Source organism: Panthera uncia, chromosome F1, assembly GCF_023721935.1.
Source record: "Panthera uncia isolate 11264 chromosome F1, Puncia_PCG_1.0, whole genome shotgun sequence".
Taxonomy (NCBI): Eukaryota; Metazoa; Chordata; class Mammalia; order Carnivora; family Felidae; genus Panthera; species Panthera uncia.
In genome coordinates this window covers 43,902,379-43,916,582 of record NC_064813.1, presented here as the reverse complement: position 1 = coordinate 43,916,582, position 14,204 = coordinate 43,902,379, and the positions used below count along the sequence as shown (strand labels likewise).

Below are 14,204 nucleotides of genomic sequence, written 5' to 3'. Positions count from 1 at the left end.
AAAATTAAAAATACAAATCACAGGAAGATGATATCAAGGTTTTCAGCAATATAAGTGCATGTATACATACATAATATTAAGAACTTTGTTTTCATTGTAATAAATCAATTATTAGCACTGATCACTGTTATCAAACACTAAACTGATGGTTTCTTCATGACAATAAATTAAAACTATTAAAGAATAAATTCAACATTAAAAAGTATGCTAGAGAAAGCCATCCCACGTCCTATTGTTCCTATAACCCCTTCTAGGGGGACCAGCCTACACAGGAAGTGTACAAAAAGGTATGTTTCATATCACATTTTCAGTCCCAGCTGCTTGCATTTAAGGTGGGCCCCTCACTCAAGGACAGACAGACAATCCACAGCCACTAAGTGATGAGTAGGTAATGACATCACACAGTAAAACATATGATTGGATTAATACATAAACATTGTTTGAAGACAAACAGGTAAAATGATCTCACAATCTTATTAGGGAAATACAGACACACTAACTTGAAAATAGAGCATTTATAACACCTCAGCTTAATCAATTTGTTTTATTTTAATATCTGAAATATTGAATTCAATCATTAATATTCTTTCCTTTTAACAGCTCTGAATTCACAATTAAACTGGTTGAGGAAAGGGAGACAAAATACTTACTTGTGATGCTATTTCTCGAGACTGACACAAAGGAAGGAAAAAAGAAACATACAAAATACAGTTTAAACAATGACTAAACAATACATACATGAAACGATCAGCAACAAAGACAAAATATGACAAGTCCCCACTTAGCACTCACATTACAATTATGTGATTCATTGTTTATCACGGGACTTCTGAATAAAATTAGATAAAGAATAGATTATTATTTTAAAAGCTTCCCAGAAACTTCTTATTCGATTATTTTTTGTTTGTTTGTTTGGTAAAACTGTCTCTCTAATCAAAAGAAAAAGTGGTACAAGTAGAGAAAATAAAACAACTGACAGAAGCTTACAAAGTTCATGAGAGAATATTTGATATGATTATTGGCATTCAATAATCATTGTTGGCATTAATATCTGTACTGTTTTAAAATTTGCATCTCATATAAAATTGTTTTCTAAAATTTAATACTTCTAAATTTAGATGTTGTAATAAGATTGTTTTTCTCCAATGCATAAATTTAATTCATTTTGAGAAATATTCCGAGCTTTCACATTGGCTGTGAAGTCTAAAACTTGATCTGTCCAGTCACCATATAACCCTTAAGTAATTAGGGGATATAAAAGTCATGCTATCTTATTCTTCAGTTCTAAAGAATAACATTCTATTCACTTTTCAATAAGTGGAAGCGAAATTTTCAATTATATTCCTTGATATAACATTACTCAAGTCTGACAAATCGTCTAGCATTCTAACTGTTGTCACAAATCTAAAAAATGCATAATGAACATTTAATTACAGGCTCCTTAAAACTGTTGATCTCAGGATTCTTAACACATGGCCCAAGAAAATAAAAACATTGCTTGAGTGAATAATGGCAGAATGGGCAGCTAGAATTTCAAAACTATTCTATCTTAATCCTTATTAAAATAATTTTATTAATGTGATTTTGTACATTTAAAAATACTACGTTTCACCTTAATAGTCAAGAGTTAATGACTGATAGATGGGACAATGATTAACTATTCCATTAAATCACATGCTTTAAAGTTACAGGATTTACTAACTGTGAAGGTGACCAACAATCAGAGTAACATATTCCACTAATTTATTGTGCACACCGAAGAGATACTGGTACTTTAATGTGCTTTAAAATGATCTTTTTCTAATTTCTAGTACAATTCTCAGTGGTTACAATATACTTCAAACAAATGGGACTTTCAGTACACTGGAAAACGAGGTAAATGCAGTTTCACATTTTCTTACCAAACAACCATAAGAACAAATATGTCTATTAATTAAGAACTTAACAGACTTTGGAAAATGGTACTGTACTATATACTGTATGGTAGGAAATGTCCCTAGTGGGTCTTGGTAACATTTCATGATAAAAAATAGTAATATTTCTGCAATGAAAAGTAAGAATATTCACTTTAAGGGTGCCTGGGTGGCTCAGTTGGTTAAGCCTTGATTTCGGCTCAAGTCATGATCTCACAGTTCCTCGGATCGAGTCCTGCCTTGGGCTCTGTGCTGACAGCATGGAGCCTGCTTGGGATTTTCTCTCTCCCTCTCTCTCTGCCCCTCCCCAGCTCGTGCACACATGCTTTCTCTCAAAATAAATAAGCATGAAAAAAAAAAGAATATTAACTGTAAGTGGAATAATAACATTAAAATCTCACAATTCAAGTGAGATATTTTGGATTTCGGAATTGTGGATAAAGGATTGTGGACAGAAATGTAGTTCCTCTTTGTCAGCAAGAGCAGCATGAGTCCTTGTGTATCAAGGCCTAGTTTTTACTTGTGTTTATCCCTACTATATTCTGACATGAAATGTTGGCATTTAATAAAAATTATCCACAGGATAGGACTGAACTTAACACTTGATAGTATAATCTGAAAAATAATAAATGATTGGGTCTTATATGACTATATATGACTATAAACCTATTAGTTGTTTTTACTAGTTATAAATACATAGTTTCATCAGAAAATGTTATGATTTGTTTTGAGAAATAGAAGCTTCCACTATCATCACTTTTATTTCCTTAGAGTTCATCTGCTTTTATGTCTTTTAGCTGGATATGTAGTTTTTATCTCTGTTTCTATATAGCACGCCTGATAATTTTTTTTTTTCCAGCCTCTGCTTTCATCTATTCACTTCATACTCTGAAGGGAGAAGAATTAATCTTTTCCACTTATTCGAGTAACTTTGCCATCTCCCATCATTTCAAAATTGTTCAAATATAATTTTGGTCAGATCAAAGTTGAGGGCATACTATGACTAAATGCAATTTACAGATGAGCTATACAGGAAATGTGATTACTATTGATTTCCTGCATAATTTTTTTTGTCAGTAGTAATACTGTATTCCTATAGTTAATAACTGTCTTATTTTTATTAACTGTTTAATTATGTATGTACTTAATATATCCTAAGGTCTTTGGCAATTGTCTAATCTTTCTGTAAGATATTGAGATATATAAGGTATTCTGTAGATTTCATCTTCCTGAAGAAATCTCTCTGAAACCTTCTGACCCACTCCAGGTTGCTCTTATGCCTAGTGGTCTTTTCACTGCAACCCTGGGGAGGGATTTCCTTAGCCTCATATTTGTTGCCTGGATTCTACAAAATGTCTGGTTTCTTCCATACCATGATTCCTTTCTCAGTGCATTCATTTCTTTTGGTGGGAGTAGTTTCCTTAGAAAGCAGCCATGGGAAGAATGTTTTTGAAGACAATGCTAAAATATGATTTATCCTACCTTTCCACAAGTCTGAAAGGTTTGGCTGAATATAGAATTCTAGTTCAGAATTGGAACTAGAACTAGTTGGAAACATTCCCTCAACATCTTGAAGGCATTGTTCCATTGTCTTTTGGCTTACGGAGATGCTGTTGAAAAATCCCAAGTATAGTTTGCATGTGACCTACCCCTTGCTCTCCTCCTGAATCTTCTTTCCTTTAATATTCTGAAATTTTATGCTGCTGAGTCTTGATGTGAATTCATTTTAATTCATTATAGTGGGCACTTGATGACCCTTCTGATTTGAAAATTAACACACTTCTATCCTGGGATTATTCTTAAGTTATTACACTGATATTTCTTCAATTTTCCCGCATCTCCTCTGTATGGAAGTCTTATCATTCAGATCTTAGACCTCCTGGACTAGTCCTCTAATTTTATCTTTTCTTTACTGTTTCCATTTTTGAAATTTTGTTCTAGTTTCCTGGTGATTTCTTCAACTTTATGATATGAACTTTTTTACCTCTGGTATTACATTTTCAGTTCCCAAGGTTTTCTTCTTTCCTAAATATTCTTTTAAAAATTTCGTTTCCTGTTCATCTTTCATCCTTGCAATATCTTATCTTTCTAATATTAGTGATCACTTTTCAATATATAACTTTACTAATAATATATATTTGACATAGATAATTTTCAAATGTAAAATTCAGATATTTTAGTAAATCTACCAAGTTGTAAAACCATGACCATAAGTGAGTTTCAGGATATTTCCAATACCCCAATAAACCCCATCATGTTCATTAACTGGTTCCCCATTTCCTCCACCTCACCCTGCTTTAGGCAATTATTAATCTGCTTCCTGTCTGCATACATTCACTTTTTATGACATTTCATAAACAAGAAATCATACTATATGTGTTTTTTGTGTCTGCCTTCTTAACATATTTTTTAAACATTTATTTATTTTAATGTTTATTTATTTTTGAGAGAGAGAGAGAGAGAGAGAGAGAGAGAGACAGAGCAAGTGAGCAGGGGGGGTTGGGCAGAGAGAGAGGGAGACACAGAATCTGAGGCAGACTCCGGGCTCTGAGCTATCAGCACAGAGCCCGACATGGGGCTCAAATCCACCAACTATGACATCGTGACCTGAGCTGAAATCAAGAGTCAGATGCTTAACTGACTGAGCCACCCAGGTATCCCTATCATAATATTTTTGAATTCATCAAAGTAACAGTACATATAAGTAGTTTCTTTTTATTGATAAATAGTATTCTGTTGTATGGATATACATTTTGTTTATCTGTTTACTAGTTGATGGACATTTAGGTTGTTTCCAAATTTTGGCTATTATGAACAATGCTTCTGAGAACATTCATATGCAAATTGCAAATCTTTGCATGGATGTATTTTCATTTGTCTTAGGTAAATACTGAGGAGTGTAAGTCTTCATTTTGTGCTTTGAAATTGTCTTCTTCTTCAATGATCTATCCTTCCTACATAATTTTTTCTTCATGTTTGTTTATTTTGGTGCCTTTGAGTTTCATTCTATTTCTTGACATATGGAATTTTTAGTTGTCTACTCGTATTTAAGAGTAGGGGACTGATAACATTTATTGAAAGCTCCTAGTGAAACATTTTTTATTGAGTTTCATGGTGATCACTGGATTATTGAATATCCCATGTCTACATCTTTAGGCTGTTCACTTGGCTTGGTCAGATTCCCTAGGGAAGACTCTTCTAACCTACTGCTGATGGGTACACTATACAAAATGTATCTTGCACTAAGCTCCCTGAATTTAGTGTGTATCACTGCCCTCAACTATGCCTAGTGTCTCCCAGTCCACAATATCTGTGTCATCTCTCCACTGAAACAATCTTCAATCTTTGCCAGTGTGGAGTGAGGGACAGTAATACGGCTATCTGAACTGTCAAGGGGAATGGGGATCTGACAGCTATCCGAAAAGAATACGTTAGACTCTTCAATTCTAATTATTAAATGAAGTTTCTACCTCCTGAAATCTGGTGTCTTTCTTCAGTTAAAGTAAGACAACCTTCGTATTTGAGGCAAAGGTAAATCATTTGAATTCTAACGTGACTTTTCTTGAACCATCTGGTATTTGAGAAAGATGGTGGAATGTATGAGTCACTCTTTCATCTCATCAGAGATGCTAAGGTCTTATTCTTTGTTTTTGTATGGTCAGGAAAAAAAGTTTCCCTCTTCACACAAAATCCAATCCAACTCTTTACTGAGTTATTATTTAATTGATGTCCCTTTAAAAATAAATAAAAGATTAATTTAAAAGATATGCACTTCAATGGCACTTTGCATCTTACAAAACTATGATTGAAGATAGATACTCTTCTTCATGTTATCTAAAACCTTTTAAATAAGAAAGCTTATATTATATGTGTTCTTTTAATAACCAATCTTTCTCAAGATTAATTTTTATCTTTTCATGAATCAGACTATAATTACTATATAATTCAACAGTTCTATTTTTGCCTTACTTGCCAGGAAAGTAAAAGTAGAATTCTGGCTCAGCTGTGGCACTAAGTTCATTTTAGATGTAGAATAACATTCATTTCTCGGCCTCTATTAATATATTTTGTTGTCAAAAAATCTTGATGGCTTTATTTTTATCTTTAATTATTTAAGTTGCCTCAATTTTTATACAATAGGCAAAAATATATGTTCCAAAAGATGAGTTGAATTCAATAAAGGAAGACAAGGGGTATCATCTTTATTTAACTCAGTTTCCTTTTATTTCCCCAAGAATATATGTTTTCCATATAAGCTAGAGCTTTGGGGATTTATAAACATTTTAATAAAGTGATCTTTTTTGTGATGGGAAGAACTGACCAAAATATAGTGTTAAATGCTGCTTCATGGCAATATAAATACTCTATGATCCCTTCTCTACATATAATGTAAACAGAATACAACAAAGTCCCTTAATAATATAAAATGACCTGAATATGAACTTGACCAAGGGCAGAATTTACTACATTCAAATTGACAAAGCCTATATGTAAGATAAGAGCATGATAATTCTCTGTTGAATGTAAATTTCCTTTATATTTACCAAGTTCAAATAAGAAATGGTTAATTGCTTAGGTGTGAAAGCACTTGTCTTCTATTAAAGGTTTTTAATCAAATAATAATTTTTTTGGATCCAGTATTCTTAAAATTTTAGGACTATCTGGCTAAACTATCTTACAAATAGCAGAGATGGCAATAAAGTTCCTTTTAGCACTCCTGATCTACAGTGAAAGTGGCAGAAAACACCTAAGAAAAACTGAACTATTTCCTGCTGCCCTCAATATTACTTTTTTAAATGTCAAATCACAAATTTTATCAAATAAACAAAAATCTACTCTTTTACTCATAAAGCTCTTTATATATATATATCTATCTTTATATATATAAGAATATATATATGGATTCACTGATTTTAACACAAACTGGTAAAATGGCTGCATGGATTACTAAAATACATATAACTGATCTGAGCCTCACAGTTGAGTTAATTTTGCATAAGACCAGAAATAAATATGGCTAACCAAAATTTCAAATACCTTTAAGGTATTTGAGAAGAAAAATATTTCAAGAATATTTCAAGAAAAAATATTTCAAAATATTTATATTAAGTAATTTTATAAATATTGGTAGAATAGTACATTTATCCAAAATTTTTATTTCATAAAAGAATATAATTTAAAAAGTGCATGCTATGGGGCGCCTGGGTGGCTCAGTCGGTTAAGCGTCTGACTTTGGCTCAGGTCATGATCTCACAGTTGGTGGGTTCGAGCCCCGCGTCGGGGCTCTGTGCTGACAGCTCAGAGCCTGGAGCCTGTTTCAGATTCTGTGTCTCCCTCTCTCTCTGACCCTCCCCTGTTCACGCTCCGTCTCTGTCTCAAGAATAAATATTAAAAAAAAAAAAATCTTAAAGTGCATGTTTTACCAAGGATTTAAAAATTATTTAGAACAACATTATGGGGCCAGATCAGTGTGAATATGTTTTCAGCTGTATGAGGCCATCAGAAATTTTGTTCTATATTAACAGATTCTATTTTGCTTTTAAAATGACTGAGCTTTCCTCTGGGAAGGTCTGGTACTACTCCTGAAGGGTTTTATCTTGGCTTCAGAGTAGTCTTTATCTAGAGTTTGAAAAATGTGAGTTTCAACGCTTACTAACTTCAATTTACTTCCTTCCAAATGTGTGTATATGAAATGAGCAGTATATTAGAAAGCTAGATTGCTTGCCCTGAGAAGCTCTCTTATGTGTCAGAAGGTTACTTAAAATTAATTTGCTACCTGACAATCTAGACATGCAAAATCTTAGATCCACAAAAGGCATTCAGAACCCAAAGTTCATAAACTCTAGAATAGCCCCTTAGCCAACAATGTTTTGTGAAATTCTGACATAGTTTACTTAAACAAATATTTAAGTTTTTGCCTCTGAGATGACACTATATGTCCAGAAAGCATTCTTTGTCACTTTCTATGACATTTTTTTTTAGAAATCCATTTCCAAGATTAGAAATGGCTATATTTAATCAGGCTAATCATTAAAATGAAATATTTTGCTATTTCCAAACCTCAGATGTAGTAAGTTTCTGGGACTCAGTCCTGTAGATCCCAATGGGAACATCTCCAGTAGAAGAGCACAACTTCTGGTAAAGTCTGGCATAAGTTCTGATCCATAGGTCATCCTCAGTGATTTTCATCTATAAGATATACGAATCATTTACATATTACATCAAAAAAGTAAAAATACAGTGGTTGGTTTTCACTTTTTAAATGTAGAATTCATTAAAACTTTGAAATCTCAAAGTGACATTCGTAAGTGCTTATCCATGTATTGAACTTAGTCATAGCATTTCACTTCAGCTTATCCCTGGGGTTCCTCAAACTTCAGAAGACCAACCACTCAATTTGTGGCAGCAGGACATTATATTAGTTCAACAGAGTAGACAGTAGTCACATTGTATTAGTTCAATATTGGTAGACAGCAGTCACTGTCAGTTCACTGGGAGATGTTACAAAACGTGTAGACTTTGTGAATGTTGCAATGATTACAGGCTGCCACTAAAGTTTAGCAGGCAGGGTCTGCCAATGTTACAAATGCTACAAGTGCAAAACACACTCCAGCACAAAAAGAAACTGTCCATCCAAAGTCCTAATAACTCTCATAATGAGAAAAAGGTGTAGCAGAATGAGTACGGGACTCCCAGACAGAAGGCATAATTAAGTACTAGTCATTCTTCACTCATCAAAAATCTTAATAGTTGGCCAGTCACTTCACTGAATACGCCTGGATATAGTGTACTCATTTTTAAAACTAAGGGGTTAAACGTCATGTCAGAAACTGTCTCAAATGCCAGCTAGAAAAAAAAGACACTGGTTCTGAATTTTGTATAGAATTGCTATTTTCATGATTATTAACTTAAAATAATGTTTCCCCGAAAATTTTTTAAAGAATTAAAAAAAACTATGATGATATTCTTTGAGCACATATTAGAGGAAAAAAGTGACATATATGAGTGAGCCAAACTATACCACAGATGGATTTCAGAAACATCTCTTAGAACAATCTTCTATTCCAGCAAATATTAACTTACAGAGCAAAGAAACCCTGATCCTGGTGTAGTATCCAATCCCAACAGAAGTCTGGTGATAGAAATCATATAATCCTTTACAAATGACTGCAATATAAACAAAATATGTATTTATTATGTGTATGAAATGTACAGAATAGCTCAGTGAGAACATCTTACCATTAACCAGCAAAAGGTTACTTCCCATAACACATCATTAAGCCCCCACAAAAAAGGAAATAAAAATCTATCCTGTCAGTGTCTTAAATACACAGGTACAGTTAAGATGTCCATAAGGAAATATGGGGAATGATTGTTTTATGGAGTATCCTGATATGCTTAAACTTTATGTATGCTATCAGTCATGATAAAAGTGTTTTTAGATTTTCAATACCAAAAAACTATGAGTTAAAAAAAATAGAGAATATTAAAAAAAAAAAAAAAACCTTGAAAACTAAAATTTGCAAGGGGATAATTCCAAAGGGTTTCTTTGGGACTAAGCTCCTTGCTAATAGAATAAATTTCTAATATTTCAGTAGGTCTAATTATTAATGATTAATATTTTAGCATTAAATATCATCATCAAACTATTTGAAATGGTAGCATATATTTTGATATGTTGCTAGAATACTACTCAACAGAGCATTAAGTTAACAATGCTTCCAACTTCTTCAATTTATTCTTAGCTCTGAGTGAAAAGAAAAACTTTCAACCAATACTAGTACATTTTCACCATGCCATGTAATTATTTCATAAACTATATAAAATGACTGTTTTGAATTTGATCTTCAAGTGTTAAAAAAATGAAAAGATTAAATAATTGTCTAGTTATTTTGCATAGCAAAGACTTTTTTTAAAGGTATAATACCTTTTAAATACATTTACTAGACTACTTTGTCCAGTACTTTTTACCAACAGCAAGCATCAGAAAACTAAACCCTCCCACTTAAACAAGCACATAAGGAAACACATCCATTCCCTTATCTCAGGCCAAAGAAATGGCAGTTTGGTTTTAAGGTGTGTTAGTCTTCTTGTAGTTATCAAGAGCAGTGGTGACAAGCACTGTCCAACTTCACTCATAACTCAGTGTGTGTGCTAAAGAAGACTTTTAAAACACATTCTCAAGAACAAACTGAGGGTTGATGAGGGGGTGGGCGAGAGGGGAAAGTGGGTGATGGGCATGGAGGAGGGCACTTGGGATGAGCACTGGGTGTTGTATGGAAACCAATTTGACAATAAATTATATTTAAAAATTTTTTAATGTTTTTATTTATTTTTGAGACAGAGAGAGACTAAGCATGAGCAGGGGAGGGGCAGAGAGAGAGGGAGACACAGAATCTGCAGCAGGCTCCAGGCTCCGAGCTGTCAGCACAGAACCCAATGCGGGGCTCGAACTCACAGACTGTGAGATCATGACCTGAGCTGAAGTCGGATGCCCAACCGACTGAGCCACCCAGGCGTCCCAACAATAAATTATGTTTAAAAAAATAAAATAAATACATTCTCAACTACTTAAAACTATTTTCCAAAGTGAAAAATTGAAAGCGCTCATGGAAAAGAGAGTAAACTGAGGATTTGGCAAATAACCATTATAAATTATTTTTTTTAATGTTTATTTATTATTGAGAGACAGAGAGAGACAGAGCATGAGCATGGAAGGGGCAGAGAGACAGGGAGACACAGAATCCGAAGCAGGCTCCAGGCTCTGAGCTGTCAGCACACAGCCTGACACGGGGCTCGAACTCACAAACCGCGAGATCATGACCTGAGCTGAAGTCGGACACTCAACCGACTGAGCCACCCAGGCGCCCCCGTTATAAATTATTTTTGAGTCAGATGTGGTAATGCAGCTAATTTGTTCACTGTGTTTGTCACTGAAGTATTCCTTATCCAGAGATCATTTGTCCTGTAACGTCATCAGGTCAAAGACAAGAGGTAGGAATGAGCCAAAAAGGGACAGTCCCACCTGATATCACAAAATCCATGCATTCAATCTCATATAATTCAATCACAGAAGAACCTTTTTTCAGTTTCCTTTAGTATCTATTTAATTTTATTTTCGATAATACTTTTTTCTCCCCCACCCCTCCCTGACATCTCCGCAGATAATACTTATTTTTTTAAGTAGTCTTCACACACAGCACAGAGCCCAACATGAGGCTGGAACTCATGATGCTGAGATCAAGACCTGAGTTGAGACCAAGAGTTGGACGCTTAACAGACTGAGCCACCCAGGAGCCCCATTAGTACTTATTTTTTAATCATTTGTTTTCCAGGTCCACAAAGAGAAAAATTAAGAAAACTATTAAAAATGTACAAGTGATCTGTGTTTCAAGTGGGAAGGAGAAAAAGGATGACTGAGAAGATATTAATAAAGAAAAACAACCTTCTGGTAAGTTAAAAAAAAAAAAAGTACCACAAGAAACTCAAACACTATACAAATATGGACTCATTTACCACAGGGATGAGGTTGTGAGTAATCAAATGAGATGTGCATGGTCTGAAGATGCGGGTTCACACTAACCATGGGATAATTTATCTTTCTGAGCCCTTGTGTCTCCTCTACTGTGATTGATAATACTGTCTATATCAGAGTTTTCTTTGAGGAAGCAAATGATATTATGTCTAGAATAGAATTACATTAATAGTAAATCACTGTACAATTCTAGTCATTAATAATAGTTCTTAAATACATAATATAAACATTTATCCTCAAGAGGATGGGTTCAAATCATTAACCAAAAAAATTAGATGGCATTTAGTATATATCTTAAGAATACACGCATGCTTGTTATATAATTTTAGAAATTTACTTATAATTTCTAATATCTTTTTTAACCCATAAATGACTACTCTTTACCTATCTGAAAAATGAAACATAACATATCTTGTCTGATGTCAGGCAAAGCTAAATAGACAGTTACTACTTTGAAAATTATTGTTCTAGTTCACGCTTTCGGCGCTAGCTTCAGAAAACACCAACTTCCTACATTTGTATTTATAACAACAAAAAAAAAAATAAGGTATAAATGAAGAGAAAGAAATAACCACTGCTTTCCACTTCTATAGAACAGTTTCCCTTCTATTTACCCCATATATTAGCCTTTCTAGTGAGATTTTATTGAAACATAAGATACCAGGGCTAAGAAATCTGAAAAACATCGGTGCATAATGACATCCACCATTTGACTGCTAGTGACATAAAATGTTCAGTTTCAGGATTGCTCTTCAATCCCTTAAGAGATCAGAAGTATATGTGTGGGAATGGTGTGTGGGGGTGGAGGTCCCCCTCTTGGAGTGCCCAGATAATGTGTCTGGAAACTTCAGGGTGAATAGGAGTGTTTATTCTCCTCTGTTGCATTTGTTCCTGGACTCATCTGGCATAAGCAGATGGTTTGTGACATTGCTAGAGGCATATTCAGGGGCATAATTAGCCCGAAGGCCAGCTCTAACTATCTTCAGATTAGTTTATTCAGTCAAGCATTGCAAAAGAGGGTACATAAAATACATAATCAAAAAGAAAACAGCACAACAAAATGTTTGAATACGTAATTTGAGATTAAAGCTATCAAGTAATTTAAAGCTCCATGAATACCTTTTTTCTCTTAATAGAAACATTTATAAATTGTCTGATTACTTGAGTCAGAGAATATGAAATATTACTGCTGTTCAGTTTCTGGTAGCCTTAAAAAAAGATTAAAATATATTGGTGTAAAATAACATCTCTAAATATCTTAGCTATGATCAAATGACAACATTAACTTTGGTGTTCAGGAACAAACTAAATGTGTTTTAGATGTTGCAAAATCTTTTTAATATATTTTCTAAGGTATGCGATAATTAATGGATATTTAAAACATCCTTGGTTTATCAGTTTATTGACATCAATTTGGTGTCTTATTTCCAAAAAGTGTGCATTATGAAGAAGGGTGTCTTTTTTTTACTATAATCATTTTTTTCTTAGCTTCTTTTTTTTAGTGTGGTAATATGCTGAGAGTAATAGGCAAAATGTATTAAAATGTCACAGTAAACACTGTAGGACACTGATGCTAAAGAATGACTAAAAATTATTTCATAGATTATTCTGAAAAATAGTGTTTTTCTTACAAAATATTTCACAGGCACATTTGTCATGAACCACACAAAATAAAACACTGAATTACTTCCAAAACCAATCTTAAGGTAACAGCTGCATGAGAAACACTAGAGGGATTATTCATTTAATAAAATCTAAGTGAGATTAGGATAAATATGATAGAGAGAAAAGAAGGAAACACCACATACCTGATACAGAAGTGTGTCCAACATACTGATGCTGAACACCCTCCCAGCAGCAAAAGGAAGTCGAAACATAAAGGCCAAATTAGAACCTTTCTCTCGTTCTTTCTGTTCAGAAATTTGAAATGGAAAAATGTGTGAGGATTCTATATTTTACGTTTTTCTGCTTATGTTTTCCTGATACATGTGAAGAAGATATTTTCATTAAACGGTTGGTGGCTACAAATGTACATGACTTCACACATTGTGGTAAGTGTATATAACTGCATTTTTAATACGTCCCTTTATTTTTCATGACCAAGTTTTCTTCACCAGTTAAAGTACCCAATAATTAAGGAAGGTTAATCCTCTCATATATTAAACACGTGTTTACTCTTTCAAATTTTTATTTAAATTCCAGTTAGTTAACATACAGTGTAATATTGGTTTCAGGTGCAGAATTTAGTGATTCAACACTTACTTAGACACTGGGTGCTCACACAAATGCCCTCCTTAGTCTCCATCACCTGTTTCACCCATCCCCCACCCACCTGTCCTCTGGTAACCACCAGTTTGTTCTCTAGGTTAAAAATATTTACTCTTCATATATATTTCTGCAAAAGACTTGAGGTAATATAATAAAAAGAACAAACACAATAAAGGACTTAATAAAATGCAAAAAAAAAAACCCTAAAACCACATAAAGTATCATAACACCTGGAAGCTTTGCTTTTGGATATTCTCCTATGTGAGGACACAAAAATAGGCAGGTAGGAGCCACCACATCCAGGGGTTTCCAACTTTCTGTCATCTGAGTTTTCATTTCTCTAAATACCTTTAAGTTGTGCCCAGCCACACCAAACTGCAGCTAAGTTCTTTAAATGCCAAAAAGGAGGAGGAGGAGGAGGAGGAGGAGGAGGAGGAGGAGGAGGAGAAGAAGAAGAAGAAGAAGAAGAAGAAGAAGAAGAAGAAGAA

At 33.8% G+C, this 14,204-nt stretch overlaps 1 protein-coding gene across 2 annotated transcripts in view; it reads right to left on the bottom strand.

Annotated features, from left to right (window-relative positions):
* KCNT2 (potassium sodium-activated channel subfamily T member 2) overlaps positions 1 to 14,204 on the bottom strand; it is a 359,762-nt gene that overhangs the window by 42,212 nt on the left and 303,346 nt on the right. Inside the window, exons 23-26 of one of the 2 annotated variants that reach the window (XM_049634538.1) lie at positions 13,257 to 13,358; positions 8,997 to 9,080; positions 7,974 to 8,102; positions 651 to 671 (exon numbers count right to left, since the gene is read on the bottom strand). In XM_049634538.1, the coding sequence (XP_049490495.1) occupies positions 651 to 671; positions 7,974 to 8,102; positions 8,997 to 9,080; positions 13,257 to 13,358 (336 nt within the window). The remainder of the gene's footprint in view (positions 1 to 650; positions 672 to 7,973; positions 8,103 to 8,996; positions 9,081 to 13,256; positions 13,359 to 14,204) is intronic. The other variant, XM_049634537.1, reaches the window with a different exon arrangement.